General features: G+C 36.3%; 1 protein-coding gene across 6 annotated transcripts in view; it reads right to left on the bottom strand.

Moving 5' to 3' along the window:
* The window catches only part of MARCHF6 (membrane associated ring-CH-type finger 6), a 54,517-nt gene that overhangs the window by 12,437 nt on the left and 19,300 nt on the right, over positions 1-22,780 (bottom strand). For 4 of the 6 annotated variants that reach the window (XM_086469642.1, XM_086469644.1, XM_086469646.1 and 1 more), the window contains 15 exons: positions 21,871-21,943; positions 18,603-18,771; positions 17,010-17,202; positions 16,644-16,705; positions 14,595-14,627; positions 12,803-12,854; positions 9,419-9,477; positions 8,740-8,820; positions 7,446-7,514; positions 7,253-7,327; positions 6,299-6,433; positions 5,704-5,823; positions 3,433-3,533; positions 2,586-2,723; positions 568-769 (listed from right to left, as the gene is read on the bottom strand). In XM_086469642.1, the coding sequence (XP_086325768.1) occupies positions 568-769; positions 2,586-2,723; positions 3,433-3,533; positions 5,704-5,823; positions 6,299-6,433; positions 7,253-7,327; positions 7,446-7,514; positions 8,740-8,820; positions 9,419-9,477; positions 12,803-12,854; positions 14,595-14,627; positions 16,644-16,705; positions 17,010-17,202; positions 18,603-18,771; positions 21,871-21,943 (1,562 nt within the window). The remainder of the gene's footprint in view (positions 1-567; positions 770-2,585; positions 2,724-3,432; positions 3,534-5,703; positions 5,824-6,298; positions 6,434-7,252; positions 7,328-7,445; positions 7,515-8,739; positions 8,821-9,418; positions 9,478-12,802; positions 12,855-14,594; positions 14,628-16,643; positions 16,706-17,009; positions 17,203-18,602; positions 18,772-21,870; positions 21,944-22,780) is intronic. The other 2 variants (XM_086469645.1, XM_086469647.1) reach the window with 1 other exon arrangement.

Here is a 22,780-nt window from a genome sequence, read left to right as displayed (position 1 = left end):
GAACTCTATCGTTTGACCTACAGATTACTCTAGAAAGTGAAGTGTTTTCCAACAAAATTTCCTTTCTAACTTCTAAATTCCTAATTGCAGGGATTTAGAACTTTCAAGCATTGTAACATGTTTCTACGTTTAATATAGATGCAACAGAAGTTCTCAATTGAATTTCTTAATAAAGCAAAATAGTTTAAAACACACTTCAGCTACAAGACTGAAGCATACCCTCTTTAAAGCCATGCCTTGTTAGAGACACTCCTGAACCTGTTTGCTGAGGGGGTTATTGTATTTCTGTCTATTACTACCATCAGGAAAATAAGACGTGAACTAATAGATAATACAGAACATGTATGGGAGCTATAAATAAAATGGTAATTGAAGGTCTTAAGTTACAGGCTGAAAGATGCTATATGTGAGAATAACTTTTTAGAAAGATGTAAACTGTACAAACCAAAAAACAATATGCCCCACCACTTGCCTCCTGATAACATGTGGACCAAATCTGTTATAAAAAATTGTAACCATTTTTCAAATGCCTTTCCCTTTTCTCTTAATGTGTAAAGATATACCTACCCTGAGTGGGAATTTTAAAGGCCTACGATAAGGCTGGAAACCCACAGGTCCTCCTTGTTGAAGTATGGCTTGATGGGCTGCATGAAGACCTTCTCCCACAACTGGAATGGCATTATTATTGCGAGCATGCTGGTTGTTAGGCTGCTGGTTTGCATTGTTTTCATTCTCTTCCTGGTCACCAAGTAGGTAAGAATGGAGATCCCTGTAACAAACACAACTTCTGTTTTGTTCTGTTTGATATGAATGAGAATCTTACAGAAAGACAGGCCTACTCAGAATGAGTACAAGTTGTACAAAACTCATACAGGATTACTGGCAGAATCTTGATTAAGTTAAATAAACCATTTTCTGATAATGTATTCAATGGCAACCTAAACACAAAATTTAGAATAAAAATGCTAGTGTGCATGCAGTTAGTGTGCACTGTTACAGCAGTGGGAACACAGCCACAAATAAAGGTCACTTATCATTTGACTGCTTTAAAAACAACACCTGGTATTAAAGTTTTGCATATAAAAGGAAAATTGCATCAATATTTCCATTCGTGTATGCAGGCAGCTCAACTGACAGCTTTTATTTTACTGCTACTGAGCTCTATTGGAAACAGTTGCCTTCAAATCAAAACTGTACAAGGACAGTACTGTATTGTTATAAACACGTTTTCAAAAGTACAGAGTCAGGCAGACTCTTTCAAGAAGATTCTAAATTGCTCAAAACCTGTTCATGACTTTCTAAGAACATCAATCCCAGAAAAAGACAATCTACTTTAAAAAGTACTCTGTTGATATTTCCTGCATACATCATTAGCAAATAGATATTTGAGTCTAAAAAAACCTATGAACATTTAGGAGTTAATTTTCCTCACCTCTAGCAGAATTTTTATTAGCAGTAAGATGCATACAGATATGCTTTTGGCAAACAATGAAAACATTTTCACAGCAGTTTGTTTTTTTAAGAGGAAAAGATTTTCATCTTTGCTCAACTAAAATTGCCAAAGAGATATTTCACAATTGTTCTTAACAGCTGCAACAGCAGAGAAAGCAAAGCCATTTCTAACATCTCCAAAATTCTCTTCTTGAGTTATACTTACACATTATCAAAACATGGACAAGTTACAAACAAACAAACAAAAGAACTTTCCAAAATGCAAACTAAGAGAACAGGTGTGGGCAGAGTTTCCTTATGAGACGCTAAAATAAATATTTTGGATTGCAGTGGAAGAAAAAAAGTCTTTCATCCAGTTTCTCAGAGTCTCAGACATAACAAAGAATAAATTTTCATCCTTAACAGTGCTGTGTTGACATGACCCACAATTAGCAAGACACGGTGGGAGAATGCCAATATACTTTGAAGTCAAATTTAAAACTTTACAGAAACAAAATCAACATTAATTTTTTCTTGACTAATTTGGCAAACAACACATGAACTAAAAAATAATTTCAAGTGCTAGAACTCTGTCTGGCAGTCTAAATTAAAGAACCTCACTTTGTAAAATCATTTACTTTAGCTGACATAGATACAGTTTTATCCTTCTTTAGACACTGAACTTTTAACTTTAAAATCTCCAATTTAAAAGTATTCACTTCTTCAGCTTAATGATGTTCTAAGTAATTTTTCCTTTTTTTTTTTCCTTCTTATAGTAAGAAATGCAAGACGTGCACATGAATTTTACTTAGATGACTCATGGAAATACTCTGCTGACACCTCTCTAATTTTTCCATATAATAGGAAGTTAACAAGCTGTTAGTCATAATTTTCTAGATTTTTTACTATTTACACTGTAATAGTGTATCAAAAGAATTACTTGTCAAAGACTAGCCCAGAATTAGGTACAACTACTGCTTAGAGGGAGGTACTTCCATAGGAAATCACTACAGAAGCTTTTCATCACGTATTTATCTGTAAAATAGCTATTAAAGCTACTTGTTGGGACAACTCTCTTGAAAGCACGCTGCTTTCATGTTAAAAGGCTAAACTGGACACAGTGTTTGTAGCTGATTTCGCCTTTCTGTACTTACAGCAAGTACCCAGCAGTAACAGTCCATGCTCGTACAAGACCTTTCAACCACTGTCTTGTATGTCCTTGTTCTAGCAAAGCTGGAAGCACCACCTGAAGCAAAAGGAGCTCTAGAGAAAGTTCACTTACTGGAGCATCACTAGAAACAATGGGAAGAGCAGAAAGTCAAACATAAGGAATATTCTGATAGTAATCTTTCACATTGAATAAATCATATTAACACCACCACAATGAAGAATGTATTGGATGCCAACAGAAACAAGTCTTAGGTTTTTGCAGACATTTTTCCTTACACACTACTCTGAGCACAGGTTAAGTGTTCGTGTTTACCTACTTAGGCGCACAAGAAATTTAAGCACAAATGTTGAGAAAGATTATATCAGAGAATATGATTTGCTCTTCTGTTTGCTTCTATTGTTGCTGCTTCAATTATTATTTAGAAACTGAAGGATACTGCTATCACTAAAAAGAAAGGCAGTTACAGATATTCTTTTATTCTTGAAGCAATGAGGATCAGGAATTAATGTGAAAACCAAACATGGCAGCAACATCACTATCAAGAAGTTGAAGTGGAAAGTGTTTTGAGGACATATAAAAATTGAACAGTTATCATTACAGAAGTAATAAAAAAATGCCTTTTATTTTTGTTAGTAGTTTTTTATTTGACAAATTGTATGAAGTATTCACATCCTTTATCTTCTTTGGTTTTCTAGAACAATGAAGTTCAGATTAATTGCAAACAAATAAAACATACCAAACAATGTTACATTAATGCTCAAAGATGCAAATACACATTTTTCTAGTTACAGGGAGACTGAAAAATCACCTTTTTTAAATTAAATGCTTACCTGTAGAGCATAACATTATATGGAAGAAAGTTAGGCAGGAGATACTTAATAATGCGTATAGGAAGCCAGAGCATGAGCAGTACAATTGATCCAAAGACAATCTGCAACAAGGAAGTTAAACAAGTTAGTCCAAAATAGCAGAAAACCAACCTAGTTTCCTATCCATCTCTCTGAGATGTTTCCTGTGTGTGGTGGGTTAGCCCTGGCTAACAGCCAAACATCTACCCAGCTGCTGCTCATTCCCCTCGCTGGCTGAATGGGGAGAAAATAGAAGGAAGGCAAGAAGACTCGTGGATTGAGATAGTAACAGGATAATAGAGAAAGCAAAAGCTGTGCACACAAGCGAAACAGAAAGAGGAATTCCCATCAGCAGACAGATGACTATCAACTTCCTGGAAAGCAGGACCTCAGCACATGTTAACAGTTGCTCAGGAAGACAAACACCATAACCATGAACATCTACCCCTTCCTTCTCCTCCCTTCCCACAGATTTTACTGCTGAGCATGACATCATATGGGATGGAACACCCCTTTGGTCAGTTTGGGTCAGCTGTCCCAGGTATCCCCAGCTTATTCGGTGGAGGGGTGAAGGAGGAGGGCAGCAAAGGAAAGAGGAAAAGCCTTGAGGCTGTGCAAGCACTGTTCAGCCACAGCCAAAACACCTGTGTGTGAGCAGTGTGGCTTCAGCCACTAACCCAAAGCGCAGAAGGACATGGGCCACTATGATGAAAATTAACTCTATCCCAGGCAGACCAGTATGCTATGATGCCCTGGCCAAATAGGACTGGCTGAATAAGCACTGACTGGCCAGCTGACAGGATAATGTCCGACAGTTCTACTTTCTTCCCCCTCCCCCAGTACTGGAATTACTAATTTTGGATTCCTCTCTTTTCTCAGTGGCTGAGTTTTCAAGCAACTTATAGAAGCCTCAAAAGACCTTTCCATTTCTATTTCCTCACATTTTAATTTGGCTGAAAGATAAAAATTTAGTAGGGGAGAGGAGGTGCATGAAGACCATGCTGTTTTATAAATCCTGTTTCCTTAAGGAACCAGATTAAAAATCAAGTACATTTTAACACATTCTTGCACTTCATATAAAAGCACCACTAGAGACTAAAAATGCAAAAAACCCTGTTTAATCGAGTAAAAAAGAAAAATCAAATCCCATTCTTCTTGAAACTTAATAGTTTATGTTCTACACAAAAAAAAAAAATCTTAAAAATATCGAGAAAGAAACACAACTTAAAAAGTGTGGCTTGTTTTTTGAAATGGTAAGCTGTAAATGGTCACCATTCTGGGTCCCGTGTTCTAGCATGAGGCTGGTAAAAGGTCTGAATTAATTAGCTAAGCAAATCAAAAGGTGAAGTTCAAGTAACAGCAATTTCCAATACAATCTGAGAACTATCTCTAAGACCTTTAGTAACAAGTAGATATTTGCTTGTATTTGGGTACTTGCTGTGACACAGTTTCAGGCACCTAAGCATTATGATTATCTAAGGAGAAAATACTCTGAAGGGTGGACAGGTCGGCTGCTCTCATGTACTGGAGAGCTCTCTAACAGAACTAAGATCTCTCTATGAGCTTTCACTGCTCAAAGCACTGCAGGTGTATTAATACAGTATGGCAAACAATAATGTTTCTGGTATATCAGTTTTGATAGTTGATGCGACATTCATGTCAAAGACAGCCCAAGACCCTTCCCTTACTGCATGCTAGGAAAACCAGACAAACAAGCAAAAGGAAAAAGCTTTCATTGTTTTCAGTATCTTGCAATGATAATCTGGAAATAGACACCACTGGCTAGATCAGCATAATCCAATCCAAAACTTAACTAGAAAGTTACTCTATCCCTGCTGCACTACTTTAGCTGAATTGGACACACAATGCTTACTGCAATAAGAGCATCATGAAAGAGTTAAATGATTTAAAATATCCATCATAATAAACACGTGTTGTTTGAATACACAAACGTTTCCTGTGATTTTGCATAAGCAGAAGAAATCACAGAAAAAATTGTTTTGGAAGGGACCTCTAGAGGTAAACTACCCCAACCCCCTGCTCTGAGCAGACCCAGTTACATCAGGTTGCTCAGAACCTTATCCAGTTGAGTTCTGAGTATCTAAAAAGACATAGATTCGGTTGGCAACCTGTTCCAGTGTCTAATCACCTTCACAGTGAAAATCTTTTTCCTTGAATATGCAGTAGTGTATATGGGAGCTAATGTATAACATTTTCTTTCCAAATACAGTCATTTTTGAGAAGAGTCCTTACCACTGATAAGATAAACCTCCTGAGATGTCTATAAATGGGCAAGTGAATCATTTCCTGCACAGGATTAAAGTCTGGATCATTCAAATTCCTGAGAAACCATAAGACACCAGGTCTCAATACCTGAAGTAGGAAATAGAAAACAATATATGAAGAGAAAGTTATCTTTGTATGCTTTGTTTTTCATTTTGGATAACATGGCTGCAGCAAATAAGTTTTAAACATAATAGGGGTTCAACAAAATAGTACAGAAACAGAACAAAGGAAGCATTATCATAAAGAAGTAGAGATGCAATAATCAATTACAAGCTTAATTTTCAAATATTAATCAATCTTAAATAATTGAAATGTATTTAGATTAATTTGAAGGCAACACCCATGTTTAAGGACTAAGTAATCTCTAAGTAAAATATACCCTAAATCATAATTTTCCACTGCAGTAAGTACCTCTGTGGCCCATTTTACATAAGGCTGAAATCAAATATACACACACAACACACAGTAGCAGCAATACCCACACGTGAAAGATTTAACTAACAGTTCAACATGCAAACTTCTCTAACTATGTTACATACCAGTCCTGTTCTTATAGACTTACCTCTCTCAGTAAAAGAATGAAGGATGCAAAATAAAAGACGTAAACCATTCCAACTAACCAGTGCAGAAACATTGTGGTACCCGGGGCAGACTGAAAGCTCAATTCTCTGTCTTTCAAAGTGGCATCAAACATCTCCTAGAAGGTAAGTAGTAAACAAATATGAATAAAGTTTGGCAAACTTCCACAGTTACTCATTTAGCTTACCCTAGTTCATATACACTACTAGGTGTGTAATTCAAATGCCTGCCTCATGCTAACACATAAATAGAGCATTTAATTAGAAAAAAGGGGAATGATTTACAATAAGAACAGCAAAGAGATCAATTTCTGATCAATTTCTTTCTTGAAGAAAGAAGTCAACTCAGGCACTAACATATACTACAGAAGTTATAAATCAGTTCAAACAAAGTAGCACTGTGATGGAAGCAAATACTCCCTTAAGTAAAATTCTATTTCTGCTAAGACTAGAACAAATTAATTTTCTCCACTTGAAATCAATCACTTACTGCTATTTTTTCAGGACAGAAAAACTGTCCTTCTCAATTCCAAGCAAACACAGCATGTATCTTGTTCAAAACAGAAAGAGACTGGACAACTATTAAAATATGAAGTTATTACCATTTCACATAAGATGGCTACATAAAGAAGTTTGTTCAGTACACAAGTTTGCCTGTAAGTAAGTTCATTATCACAGTGGTCTTGTAAACACAGTAAAAAGGATTAGGAGCTTATTATTTCAATAGTAGCATGTTAATTTGTATGTAGTAACACAAAGGAAAACAAAATTAGCATTAAGCAGTACCTAAAATTCCTTTCCCTCTGGAAACACTGTGTTTATAAAAACATAAGAGTGCTCTTAAACTTGTAGCAACAACTCTCTTCTCATCACAACTTTTTTCCTTTAAATATAAACACAGTTAAAAAATATTTTATCCTATCTATTGCAATTCTTACCAAAGAGCATATATCCAGCCACCAGCCACAAATGAGAGGAAACACACCAATTTCAACCACCACTAACAAGGAAACCTTTAGGAAAAAAAACCAGAAAGGAACATCTCACTAGTTTAGCAGAAATTGTTAAGAAAATTATAATATAAGCTTAAATTGAGAGGGTTTTTTGCTACACACAAAAAAATATGGTTACCTTAACAACAATATAGCAAACTCCTAATAAACGACGTGATCGCTGGAACTTAACAAGGGCTGCCAAGCCCTGAATAGTTTTGTCAAGAAAATAATACTGAAAAATACTTTATAACATAGTTTGATTAATATGAAACACTCTATTATGCAGCTTTTAGCAACAGAAAATGTTATAAAAGACAGAAGTGAAACAGAAAGTATATATTTTAACAGGGCTGTATTTTCAAAATTGGCGGTGACTCTGGAAGTCACAATCTGATGAGCTGGACAACCCTCCGACCCCCAACATGCAACTAAAATAAATGAATAAATAAGTAGTACTACTACCACCCTTCTTAAATTAAGCATCCAAAAGCTTTCTCCAGAAATAAACAGCTGCCTTTGAAAAACGTTTGCCATGAATAAGCAAGTTTCAAAACTGGAGGCCTACCTTAAATGGTAGCTTTCCTTTCCATGCAGCCTGAAACAAATTCTCACCTTTTCCAAGAAACGCTGGATGCACATTACATTTTGGGGGTTTGTTTTGTTTTCTTTCAGGTGGCAAAATAGAGACATGCCAATCAACTGCTTTAACACATTTCCACTGCATATTCATACAGTGCAGTCTAAAGTTGATGTTAGCTTTGAACGGAAAACTGCTAACAAACATCTATTCTTTCAAACTGAAGTTGGTGTAGTCCCTTCAAAAACACGCAGCTAGAATGCAGCCTTTTCACTTGTGACCAAATCCTTGTAGCTTTCAAGACTCCATCATTACTTGATTTTCTCTGTAAAAATGAGGGTTATCACCTGAAATAAATCCTTGCTGCAAGCTCTCAGTGGTTCAGAGACATAAACGAGAAACTAAACCAATCCACAATCTAAAGATCTGGCAGGATCAAAAAGTGGTAAATACATTTCCCATCATACCCTACGTCTTTTCACAATCCCATTTCTCTTTCTGCTGCAACTGCATAGCCCACAGCAATAGTGTAAGGACAGTGAGGAAAAAACAAGGGTTCTACACTCATCTTCTCAGACAGACCTTCAAAATTTAGTTGGAGGCCTTCAAGGAAGCATAAAAGCCTATAATTTTGTGTTGTTAAAACATGTGCAAGTGTTCCAAAGAATGCAGTCACACTGACAACTTTAAAATGTTCAAGAGAACAGAGACCTTTTCTTCTAATTTCACCAAAAGAGCAGAGCAAAACGGTAAATTACTTGCATCCACACCATGTCTGTGCCTCCTCAAAATACAGCCAGAAAAATGATTCACATGTAAAATCTGAACCAGGTAACTACTGACAAAAGGATACATGACAAACAATTAGAGTCACTGCTAGCAGAACATATCCGACTATAGTTGTAATCAGGCCTTCAAAGTGAGATGCTTGAACCTGGAGGGGAAAAAGGGGAAATTTTATCAGTCTCTTAAAAGATTACACCTCCTTTTTATACAATTCAGATAAATTCCAAATCTCAACTCTTCAAGAAGAATGACAAGTTTCTTTATTTTTTACATATTTTAATAATTTACTACTTTTTTTGGTATCTCCATCAAGATTAGAAAGTGTTTACATTTACTGGAAAAGTCTAACAAGTACTTTCTTTAAACATGAAACAACCTCTATATATGAAATGAACTGTCACCTTACACTATCTCACTACCTCCTACCTTTCACTAACAATTATAATAAACTACGAAAATTACTCAATACACAAATTAAAAATGTATATGAGGAACAAGAGGCTGTTAAAAACATATGCATTATTTTGTAAAAGGATGAAACCTCACTTGAAATGTAAATAATGGAGGAAGCGGGAAAGAGCGAAAGTTTTTAATCATAGATTAAAAAAGGTTTGAGAAGAAAAAATGAGATACACTCATTTTGTTACTTTGTGATCACAAGTAAAAGCGGAAGGATGCTACAAAGATATTGTGACTAAACAAACAGTGACAGTGGTTTAATTCTGAAGTTATAAAATAGTACTTACATATTCCTCAAAGCCCAGGCCAACGATGGAGAAGTGACCAATGTGGTACGGACAAAATGCTGCATAACGTAAGCAGAAAGAACAGGGGAAAAAAAGGCCATGAAAACTGCTAAATAGAGCCTTATTTGCAGGAGGTGTATTGTAACATGGTAATTATTCTACTTCTCATCAATTTTGTGAAAAAAGATGAAAAAAATAATTTCTGTGCAAATATTTGCAAGTGTTATATTTCTATAATTTTACAAACACTGAAAATCAGATCAGAATTCACACCGAAAAGACTACAAAGAATATAAAAGTACACAGAATAAGAGGACAGTCTTTTCCTTCTTAGCTCATCTTGCTGTGTGTAAATTAATCCAATTTCTCAGTGTTGCGTACTAGGGTGGTATTGGTCTCAGACTGCTGTAGGAACTCGTTCTGTATATTCACTCTTTCCCATGCACTAAAAGATTTCAGTAGCCATTTTACATCTTGGTCAGATGAGACTCACTGTAGCAAGCTTTCAGTTTTAGTGCTGCAGTTCTTAAGAATACTGTGAAAAAAGCAAGCCCTGCAGAAATTTGCAAAGGGAAGATGAGGGGGGAAAAGATGAGCAACTGAGAAGTCTTTTACTTTGAATTAATGTACTAAGAACTGTCATCATTCCTCAGAAGTCATCCTCGCCAATTCTGAGGTCTCAGGAGGAATGAATTAAAAAACAAAGCACTTTCCCCATTATTGTACACCTGTGTATTTGCAATAGGATCAGGTAGTTGGTTTAACTCACTCTGTGGTCTTCTAACCAAGCTACAAAGGACTACAGAATTCAACATGACTTTCCTACAGGAGTAGAGGGAGTCAGTAGGAAGTAGAGGGGTTGCAGTGACTGCAAGCTTTTATTTGTACCTATATTGCCTTCACTATATCATGACAGTCCGCTCTGGGGACTGCTGTAGACTAAACATACCTTCAAATGAAAAGCCTGATAATTTTCTCTCTCCTCCTCATTTCCATATGACCAATATGTAAAAAAAAAACCCAAATGAGGAAAAGATTTAGCAGGACTTGTATTACCCTAATCAATGATCAGAAAGTTTAAATTTATGTCCCTTTTATATCCCCAGTAGCAGTTACTGGGAATACCAAAAATGTAAAAGGGAAGACTTGAGCTCTTCCTGCCCAGTAAGAACAAGAGAAAGAAGAGTGAGATGAAAGAAAAAAAAAAAAAAAAAAAAAAAAATCACTCAACTCCTATAGACACCAGACTCGTGACTTAAAAGTTGTACCTTTTCGACAGTGTTTTACGAGATTATAGTGCACAGTTTATGATGTTTTTTAAGTAACTTCCTTTAAATGAGAATTTCCAATAGATCTCTTCAAACAAAAAGCATGAAGGACTACAAACTCCTCTGTGAGTACTAAAATGAGCTATAGAAAACATGAATTAAGTCAAACTTAATTAACTTGTCCAAAAGAACATCACAGGAGAATTTCTGGACCAGTAATTTAAGGTCCCAAATGCTTTCCTTCTGTTTTATCTTCTAGTAAGTACCTCCTGTGACATTTGAACTCACCAGGACTGTAATTATGAATAATTTGAGATTTGGCAGTTGTAGATTAGGCAGTATTACTTAGTGGGAAAGATACTGAAAACAGGCTTGAGAGGCACAAATTAAATTCCCAGATCTGCTGCTTGCTTGCTTGGGAAAATCATTCCCTTTCTCTGCTTTTTAGTTTCTCAGTAACTGTTAAAGCACACCTAGAGATACTGAAAACACATTTAAATGACAACCTTACTAAATATTCTTATTACTTATTACTCAATTTAAATCAAGGATTTAGCAATTTCATAGTTACTATCTACTTACTAAAAAAGCCTAAATTTTATAGCAGCTAAAAAACTTAATTAACTTCTGATAACTAGAGATTAAAATAGACTAATTATCTGGAAAATACTTGAATTATTTCTACTCTTATTAGAATGGTTATAGCTTTTTGTGAATTAAATATACATGATAATTCTTATTTTCTTATGATCTGCTGATTCATTTCAATAACTAGATGCTCAAATCACTGGTTCTGTACTGTGAGCTTTACTTTGCCAGCAAAAATTTCCTATCTACAGCATGACTTCAGTTTTTAAAGCTCAAACTCTTCTGCCAAGAAAGACCATCCGAAAAACCAAAACAATATAACCAATTCCTTTCTAAGCCAATAATTCAGAGCAAGTGAAACTTTGTGTCTCATATCTCTTCAAGCGTATAAAATGCTACCTTTTAGTATCAGTAAAATGCTGCTGCTTCTGCACACAGTTGGGTCAAATTAACAACCCTACTAACTCGAGCACCGCAAACCAAAAGCTTCTGTTAGCAGCAAAACAGGCAAAATTGAGGCACAGTCTAACGGCTCCCAGGAGGGTCTTAAAAAAAAAATAATTCTAAATTTGTTACCCGCCTTTCTGCAGTAAAACCAGAGTGGAAACGCAAGTTTACCCTATATGTTATAAGCAGTAAATATAAAATAGGAATTCCAGAAACTGTCAAGGGGGAGCTTACTGCTATTTACAATAAGGCAGGCATTTTACCTTTTCTTTTAGGGTTCAAATGATTGAGAAATACACACCTACAGTTTGGTGATTTTTTTTTTTTTTTTTAAGCTGTGACAAGTTTATGTCCAAGCAATTTTCCTAGCACTAACTATACATGGAATCAGAATACAGAAATATTCTTATCTTGTACTAGAAATAGAAAGAGTCTTGCAAACATTTAAAGTTGCAGTTCAGCTTTAGCATCTACAGGAAGAAGAAAGAAAATAAAGTAAAATGGCACCACTGATGAGAATTTAGTATTTTCTAAACTTTAAGTCAGTCTAAGTTGCGTGAACTAAGGAAAGTTGTTCCCTAGTAATTTTGGACACAAAATGAATGTATATTTGACAACTCTACAAAGTCAGCTACATTATTGTGCGCTCCTCCCCGCTCCCAGTTTTGCATTCCAAAAACAGATTCTTGATGGAAAAAGTGATTTAACTATATCTAGTGAAAACTATAAGGAGAAAAAAAACCCGTAGCCATTCCTAACAGTACTGCATTTGCTCATAAATGAAATACCAGGAGGTTCCTCCTTAAATTTAACAGCATTCCAAACAAATATTATTTTCTGTGCTTTGGCTGATATCATTAAGCTTTTGGTAGATTTCCTATTTTAAAACTATTCACTTAAAGGAATTAAAATGACAAAACTAGAAGCAATAAAGATTTATTATCATACTCCCAGTTCGCTTGTGGTTCCATTTTTAGATGTCACAGCTTCATTTATTCTGAGAGAAAAGCTTTAAAATTAACCTGCATTATCACTTCACAAAGGAGGAGCTTTTTAAAACCTAAGAACAAATGATACTTACCAAACACAAGTATGAACAATGTATTTAAAGATACCACCCAAAAGACATGTTCCTGCGAGGAGTGTGGGGGAAGGAGGGAGGAAGACGACAAGGAAACAGTACATAAATATCAGCCATTTAAATAAGTGACTTTACTTTCGTATCTAAACTTCTTATTTCAGCTGCCTATTATTACCAGAATTTACACAATTCATGTTAGAGCCACGAAAATCGCTCTAACACAAAGACCAAAACATGCAGAATGATGAATGCATATGTTTACATTCATGGATATTTACCTGGATAAGAAGTGCACTCACATTTGCTCTAATTTAGTAAAAAAAAAGCTTTTATTTTAAAATCAATATAAATAGTTCCACCATTAAAAACAACTACATGAAATGCATGTGGATATTTATTTTATAAATGAGAAAATGTTCATCTGAACTTTTAACAACTAGACTTTGTCACAAGAAACCCACTAACAAAACTGGCAGCTGTCACTCTAGAAATGACAGCACGTCTCTGTTTTTTTAAGATTACTTTTAGCTAAGATGTGAACTCAGCTATAAGTATACCGGAATCTTAATTATGTTGATATTGATATTTGAAGTTAATCACTATGACATAATGAGCTACATTATTTTAAACAAGACACATTAAAATATGAGACATTTTATTTCAGACATGAGACATTTATCCACTACGGTATCTAATAAAAACATCGATATTTAGGAATTATATTTCTTTCACACCTTAAGTAATGTAAAATTTATACTGCTGGAAGAGAGCACAGATCTTTTTTTCCTTTTAACATATAAACTACTTCTCTTTAAAATAAGTGATCTGGCAGATGATATCCAATGAATGTGGCTGTGATGGGTTAAAGTTTTTTTGCCATTGACTCTTTGCACTCTCTACCCCCTGACCCTGCAGTCAGAGCTGGACATCTTCAAGTCAGGTAGGGTGGGCAGCAGACAGCGCCCTTGAAATAAACTATAACAAAGCCCACTAGAAGATAGGCATTATGTACGTAAGAGTTTGTCAGGCAGATAATCAACATGGGTTCACTCACAAACAAGTGTTAAAAAGTCAATAGCCTCTTTAGGAGTGGTTTGCTACATTATCATAATCATAAAGATTTTTGGAAGAACCAATTTAAAAAATACGTGTTCCACAAGACAACTTACTATTGTGAAGATTTAAAAAAAAAAGTCTTGATACTGATATCAATTAAATATATAAATTAGAATAATAATTATTAAATTGAATATCAATTAAAATAACACTCAAGAGGGTAAAAATTCTAGGGAGGAACAAAAAAACCACCCAAATGCCAAATAAAGTCAAGAAACATTACTGAAGATCTTGAACTTTAAAATCTAGTCTACACTAAAAATTCACTAGTGGTGTTCTGGTGGTATTAGGGCAAATCAGAGAAGTCTGAATGAGGACACTTAATCATAGCATAAAGAACTAAACTTAAGGCTAGAACAGATATGTATTTTCAGTGTATGCTTCTTTAAAGGGCCTAATTTTCATTTGCAGTGGAGTACGTGATCCAAAGTTACCTATGTCTTAAGAAATTCCACTTTTATGCCACACACATGCACAAACACACAACTCTACTCCGTAAAACTCGTAAAAAAAGAGTTTGCACGAATGCGACATCATATGAAAGTCCCTTTAAAAAATATATATCATATGAAAATAGGGACTTCAAAAAGAATGATGCAATTTTAAAAACACACTACTTTTTTTTCTAAAAAAAAAGTCTTCTATAGAAATCATTGCAATGCAGGATTTCACTTACTAAAAAAACCAGAGATCCATCAAGTCCAAGCATCTGTGAAGATAAGAACGTTTATTTTATTTACTCATCAGAAACACTAAGCAACATGCATCTAAAATAAGCGTCATAGAAGCCTCTTTCACACCAACTTTTAACGTCCAATACGGTCAAAAGCTTTTTTATTATTGCTCAAACAACAGAACTTGGACATAAATTCTTAAAGATAAAGACAGAAACTAAGTTTTCATTCAACACAGTAAACTCAGTTGATCAAAGGCAGTGATATACATGTGGAACAGCTTAACACACATGTATTTACATATGGCAAACCAAACATATAATCAATTAACTTACAGGCTATTTCTCTCCAAGACTGAAGACTGACAAAGGTTTTGTATTTATGCAAGATTTTAGTGATCGAACTGTTATTTAAAAACATGCTTAAAAAAAAAATTGATATTAAAATACAAGAGCAAATTTTTTTGGTTTCCTAATTGCAAAGTATCAGTTTATGTTGCACTGAGAAAAGTCAAAGGTTCATATTTTACCTTCAACGTATAAAAACAATTAGTAACAGGATAATGTTGCTACACTCTATGTTATTAAGTTTAGAACATAATTGGTTTACAGCTAAGGAAGACAGCAAACAGACCCTCCATCACTCTGCACAGCTTTTAGGGGAAGCATCCACAAAACAGCCAAAAATAAAGTGTCTATTAAAAAAAAAAAAAACCCAAACCTAAAACTCTCCTTTCCCCCAACTTCAAGGATTTCTTACTATTTCAGTCCAGACACTCCTATTCCCTGATTACTGCTGGAAAGTAGCAGGTTCAAGGCTATTTTGTAGCAGGATTTTGCACTAAGTTCCAAGACATTAAAGTTGCACATATTTTACAAAGTAATCCAAGATGCAAATGTTTTTTAAAATTCAGAAAGCTTGCATGCTATTTTCACGAGATGAAATACCAGAAAATCCTACCACACTTTTGATACTAAATGCCAACTAGATGTCTACTGCCTATGCCAGCACATAGGACTGGAAATGGTTATGAGAGTTTGCTGAGACCGATTTCTATATTCATGGAGAGGCATCAAAATGTTTCCAATAAGGAGCACATCAACATTTCTCAGCACATAAACTGGGTTCAGAAATATAACAGCTTCATCTTGAGATACACAGTAGAATGGTTCAGAAACCGGAATTTATGTATGCTCTTCTTCACTAAATCTCTTTCAAAACAAACTAAGAAGTTTTCACTAGACACAAAACAAAGACCAAGACCTGTCCCTTGTGATGAAAACTGTATTTCTACTACACTGCAATCAAGGCAACAACTACATCACAGTCTAGGAACACAGTGACTGGCTTTGCAACAGTCTGCCACAGGCACTAGCGATGCTGGTAAATCACATGAAGCTGCTCTATCTACCTTCAGGTAGATTTTGCTGCAGGAACTTTGAGGTTGGCTACTTCTAAACCAGATACAAAAAACTAGTTCTTGAGTCTCTATACTAGTCTATGATTACAGTGTACATGCATTCCATGCTCTAATTATGGAATTTGTGATCCATAAACAAAACAGAAGCAACGTTACATTAAAAAGCTCCATAATTTTTTAATACATTTGTCTTTTGCAAATATGTAAATAAAGTAAATTAATCAAGATTTCTGGTTCTCTCTTTTCTTTAAAGCTTTCACGAATAAAAAAATTAAGCATTAAACTATAATGCAACACCTCAGTGCTCCTAATCTGTCCTAGCACCCTCAATGCAAGCTGCAATTCATTTCTAAGCCTGACCGTTGAAGACTTTGGAAAATTCTGTGCTAAAACATGTTAAGCTGCTACTCATGTCAAATCAAAAAAAATGGTTTTTTGATAGTTAACAAGTAGCATAGTAACATTTTGGGTTTAATACAACGACTTTTTTACGTCACTAAAATCTCTTACTGATTTTCATACTAGACAAAGGCATACAAATGTATCACAAATGGATTTTAACACAGCAATACTACAAATCATTTCAAGTATGAGTCTGAATTATTCAATTCAAGAAAAGACTCTTACTTACTCGCTCCCAAGTAAGTTCTTCTGCTGCTCGATCCCATTCCAAAGCATTCCAGTTCATGTCATCTGAGGAGACAATGGCCAGTTTTACAGCTGTTAGACTCACCCAAAACAAGATGTAAGCACTCCATGCTATGTTTAAAATGAACAAAAAGACTTAAGTGCATGACGTTCAACTCATAACTGCTGATAGCTTTTCAGCAAGTAAACGCTTCAGCACTCAAAAGAAATACATGAAATTTGCAAAACCAAGATAAATAAGCTGAAGGGGGAATTTACACAGCTTCCTTGAATTACAACAGTTCTATTTTCAATGATTTCATTTATATTTAAAAGAACTAGAACATTACTGTTTTGAGTCACCTGTTACCTTGTGCTCCATTGTTTGCATCTGCTGCATCTTCTACTACAGCATCTTCTTCATCTTCATTATCTTCCTCCTCTTCATCTACTTGTTCTTCTTGAATTTCAGGATTCTCACCTACAACTACATTCTCAGCACCTGGGTTAGCAGGTTGATCAAGCACAGCGTTTTCAACACCTCCATTTACAACAGCCTGAGCCTGCAGAAACAGGATTTAGTATTCAGTTAAATTGATCAACCTCTCTCAATACTTCTATCCCGCATATAGAAAAAATGAGTAGTATTAAAAAATGTTAACAATGTATTTTTTAGATAAGCATTAAATTTGGAATCACTAACCTTTTAAAAGAGGAAGAGAAACATTCAGACTTCTTCACAGAGTAGCTGAGGTTGGAAAGGGACTCTAGAGATCATCTAGTCAACCTACCTACTCAAAGTAGGGTCAGCTATAGAAGGTTGCTCTGCTGTTTCCAGTTGGCTTTTGACTAACTCCAGAGATGGAGACTTCATAAACTCTCTGAGCAACCAGTTCCAGTAGCTGATCACACTGTAAAAACCAAACCCCACATCTGGGGCTTCTTTTAGCTTTTTTTTTTTTGGTCCAAATGGAATTTCCTGTATTTGAGCCTACTGCCTGTTGTCCTGTCACTCAATGCTACCAAGAAGACTGTGGCTCTGTCTTCTTTACATCCTCCCATCAGGCATTTATACACAGATATGGTCCACGCTGAGCCTTCTCAGCTCCAGGCTGGACAGTTCCAGCTCTCAGCCTCTCATCGTATGTCGGATGCTCCAAGCCTTCAAAAATGATTTGTTGTCTCTTCACTGCACTCAGTCCAGTATGTCTGTGTCTCGTTTGTACTGGGGAAGCCTAGAACTGCATACAGCACCAGTCCGTCTCACCCATGCTCAATAGAAGGGAACTCTCTTGAATCTTATGAAAACTATCATTATACTAGAAAGATGATAATTCAAGGACAACCCAGGTCAGTCATCAAGCTGAGGATCTCTGTCTTTAAAAAAATTGACATTTATTACACCCCCCCCCCCAATTTCAATGATTTTCCTCCTATGCATGTATTGCTTATATCATCTCTTCTCCTGCCCAAGAGGCTCCTGTAAGCACTAAGGGGGTGTGTATTGGGGGGGTGGGAGGAGGGCAGAGAAGCTCCAACTTAAGAGGTTTCAACAGAACCTCCAACCGCTTTGAGAACAGTCAATTGTTACCTCATGAACTACCAAAATACTTATGAAAAAGACAAAATAAAAGCAAGCTGCATCTTTGTTGACTGTGGCTGACAATTCAGTTTTATATGCACAAAGTTATCTTCAGTGTAAAGATACAGACATACAAATCTAAATAATGTTACTTTACAAAAATTATACTATAACAAATCTTTTAACATTCCATTTTACAGAACTTCAAAAACGCAACAGTGGTGTCACTGAGTTGACACAGGAACAGGCTCAACTTCTGCTAACATGCAAATAAAGATACCCTGCAGTAACATAACATTACTGTTGGGTTCTGATAACATATTTATTCACAAAAACACATTTTCTAAATGTATCATGAAGTACAGAGCAGTTAAGTTTTACCTCATTTGGTTGACCAACACCATTGAGCGGCTGTTGCTGATTTTGTTCCAACCACTGTGGTGCTCCTCCGTGGACGATCTGTTCACGTAACCAAACAAGGCTGATAAACGCACACAGAGTGCATGTTACCACAAAACAGCCCTGCAAACAGTCAGCCAGTAAGTTCTCCCTGTTACAGAAAAGAACCCAAAACATTAATATGTTACATTTTGTATGTATGTTACATACATACAATAAAATGTTACATACATAAAATAAAATAACAAATATATTTTGATAATAAGACTAAACTTAATCACTGTTAACTGCCACAAACAGATCCTCCTAGTCCAAATCAACAAATAAACTTGTATTTGTGAAAAAAGCTTAATTTACTTACGTGTCTAAGCAAAGAAAGTATCTAGATGTAATTTTTATTTAATTTTTAAAAATCTGTTCAAAGAAGGTTTCTTTTAGGAAGGCTGTATGTACCTGTATACAAATGGTTTTAAGTGCTAAGATAAACACTGATTTGGAAAAGGTTTTATTTCCCTCTGGTTTGGTTTGTGAAGTTACTACTGTTTAAACAAATATTCCTGCAAAACAGGATTTGACTCAATATGAAGAAAAGCTTCAAGAGTAGTCCATGAAACACAATCTTAAGAATAGCAAAGGAAACACAATAATCACCAAATAAATTATTTGCTACAGTAAAATGTCTGTTTAAACGGGTAGATGCATAATATCCAGTCCACTGTAACATTTCATCTGCTGAGCTACCCTAATCAAAAGAATGGAACCACAGAGTTTGCCTTCGACTGCTTTACATTTTGGGTAGTCTTTCACCCCAGGTATTATCTCTATACTTTAAAAATCCTAATCTATCAAGTCATACATAACTGTAAAGCAGCAGCAAAACAACGTTCAGCTAGCCAACTGAAACTACGGTTTCATGCAATGTAAGAGGTACTTAAACTGGCTTAGGAAACTCTCATCTCTAATTCCAGGTACCCCCTCCCACTTGTTTCCACCCTTGCACTACTGCTTGACCACTGTGAAATTTGCTCAGAAAACAAACCAACCACAATATGTTCCTTAAAATAAGAACTAGGCCACCATACTCTGCCATCCCCCAAAAAGTATCTGGCTCTCCATGCAGCTGTACGAACACTTCATAGAGTACCAGGCTGGAAGGGACCTCAAGGATCATCTGGTCCAACCCTTCTCAGCAAAAACATGGTCTAGATATGATGGCCCAGCACGCTGTCCAGCTCAATCTTAAAAGTGTCCCATGCTGGGGAATCCACTGCCTCCCTGCAGAGATTATTCCAACGGCTGATTGCTCTTGCTGTGAAAAAATTTTCTCTAGTGTCTAAGCAGAATCTCCCCAGGAGTAACATGTACCCATTACCCCTCGTCTTTTCTATGTGACTCGCTGTAACAAGCGAGTCTCCATCTTCTTTGTAGGCACCCTTTAAATACTGAAACATGGTGATGAGGTCTCCCCCCAGCCTTCTTTCCTCAAGGCTGAACAAACCCAGTTCTCTCAGCCTCTCCCCACATGGCAGGCTTCCCAGGCCTTTGATCATCTTTGTGGCCCTCCTCTGGACCCTCTCCAGCCTGTCCACAGCTTTTTTGTACAGCAGGGACCAAAACTGAACACAGTGCTCCAGGTGAGGCCTGACCAGCGCTGAGCAGAGTGTGACAATGACTTCTTTCTCTCTACTGGTGATGCAACCCAGCATCATGCTGGCTTTCTTTGCCGCTACAACACACTGTTCACTCACATGGAGCTTATTGTCCACCAGGACCCCCAGGTCCCTTTCCACAGAGCTGCTCCCCAGCTGGGCAGATCCCAGCCTGTGCTGCACTCCTGGATTATGTTTCCCCTGGTGCAAGACCTTACACTTGTCCTTGTTGTACTCCCTAAGGTGGTTGTTAGCCCACTCTTCCAGCCTATCCAGGTCTTCCTGCAGGGTGGCTCTCCCCTCCAAAGTGTCCTTTTCCCCACCCATTTTGGTGTCATAAGCAAACTTCATCAGGGCACACCTGATCCCATCATCCAGATCACTTATGAAGATATTAAACAGCATTGGGCCCAATATCGATCCCTGCAGGACCCACGTGTGACAGGTTGTCAGTTCAACAAAGAGCTATTTACCACCACCCTCTGGGTGCGGCCTGTCAGCTGGTTCCCCAGACACTTGTGCATGCACAGCACACTGAATACCATGGGGACAAGAAGTCCAAAACGAAAAGATGCTACAGAAATTGACTGTCAAAGAAATACATGTCAAAGCACAGCTTCACATGCCATTAAAATCTGACACATACTTGTGTCCTTCATTTTCTCTCTCGACTGTAAAAGACACGAGAAGAGATGCTCTAAGTTCAGTTGTTTCAGATTCTTCTCAGAAAAATAAAAAGAAAGTCTACACTTACTGGGATATAACAGGAAAAACACTATTATTAATCTCAAGCGAGCACCTCTCCATATTAATAAAAATTAACTAAATGTGACATGACCTGATGTCTCAAATCAAATAGCTCACCTAAGATGACTTAGCTGAACTGCACAGGACATTCATTCAAAATGTGCTTGACGTGCAACTGATTCTACCCAAACTGAGTTTCAGTTCCCCAGGTTTAAGATAATGAAAAAAATAATAACCAGCCTAAAACTCTGTTCTGTTGGTATTTACTGGTTCTTTAAGTAAAATTTATTTAAAAAACACAAGATAAACAATATTCAATAGCATATGGTGACCGAAACGTTAATATCTAAGTGTCAGCTAGAAGACAATCCAATTTAAAAAAAAAATCCCTATCACATAAGAGACTCAGGATGGATAAAATTGAATTAAAAATATAAAAATGTAACAAAGCAAACAGTGTGACATTAATATTATTACCAATATTTATTAATATTCTACTATGTGGCATCTGATTTAAGCTGTAGGAAACTAATTTTTGTATTTATTAAGTGTAATTTTGCAGTGTAAGTTTTATTAACATCAAATGCAAATCTTCATTAACCAGGGCCTATTTTGTAAAGTCAGTTTTCCATCTCCAAAGTTCCTGTATAACAGAACTTCAAAGTGAAACGATTTCTACCGTAATACTGTTGGCCATACATCTCACTATGCAAAGGGTAATGGGCAGCTGCTTGCATAAGATGATGGAAGACAACAAGCACAACTAGAAGAAAGGGACACTATGCTCCAAAGCAACCATTTTCACAATAATCTGAGCGGAAGAGTTATTTATATCAAACTGTTAAAGTACTTACGTTGACAGAATATCTAATGGCAGTGTCAGTAGTGAGCTCACAGAGCCAGTAAACAAGCATTTGTAGATACGACCTGCATGAAGAAACAGAAGCGTGGTATAAATTCAGTTCTGGTTATAGCCTCACTTGGAAAGGACCATAGATACCCTCTTTTCACCTGATGTCCTAACTACACTTATGACAAGGAAAAAAATCTCAACTTTCAGTAAACTAACAGAACTCAGGACCCAAGACCATATACAACCACATGGAACAAAGCTGTATTTATTTTAGCTGAACACTGCTGCTAAAGTATGCATTCAAAGTGTAAGAATTGCCATACTAGGTTAGACCCAAACTTCATCTAGACCTGTCTCCAGCACTGGTCACACCAATGGACACCCAAGGTAGAATATGGAAAGAGGTTAAAGATACTTGCAGCAATACTTCCTCAGTACATTCTCATATGCTTCCCACAAAGCAGCTCCGTTCCTGTGCCATAGGATCTCAGTGCTAATTAATCCTTGATGGATTTTCCCCTCATTGATTTGTTCAATCATATTTTGAACCTGTATAAACTTTTGGTATTATGGCGTCTTGCAGCAAGGAGTCTCACCATTTCATTATCTGTTTTAAGTAATTGTTTTATGGATTAATACTTGATGCTAGTTAACGTTAGCTTTTTACCATGACTAATCAGTCACATAATCCTAAAAGTAGGTCATCAGTGTATACAGTCTGATTCAGACACTTGGGTTCAGATCCACAGGAGGAGGACACAGATGGTCAGAACAGGATGAGGTAAAAACTAAGGCACCCATACCCAGAAATGCAATTCTTAAGACTCTCATTCCACCCTTTAGGTAGGCATAGGTACCCCAGTATATACTGGCATACTATGGTTTCTGTGACCTAGAATAAATAGCTCAGT

This window comes from Leptosomus discolor, chromosome 8 (assembly GCF_034619465.1).
Source record: "Leptosomus discolor isolate bLepDis1 chromosome 8, bLepDis1.hap2, whole genome shotgun sequence".
NCBI lineage: Eukaryota > Metazoa > Chordata > Aves > Leptosomiformes > Leptosomidae > Leptosomus > Leptosomus discolor.
Note: the sequence above shows the minus strand (reverse complement) of the source record. Positions and strands in the feature narration are given on the sequence as shown.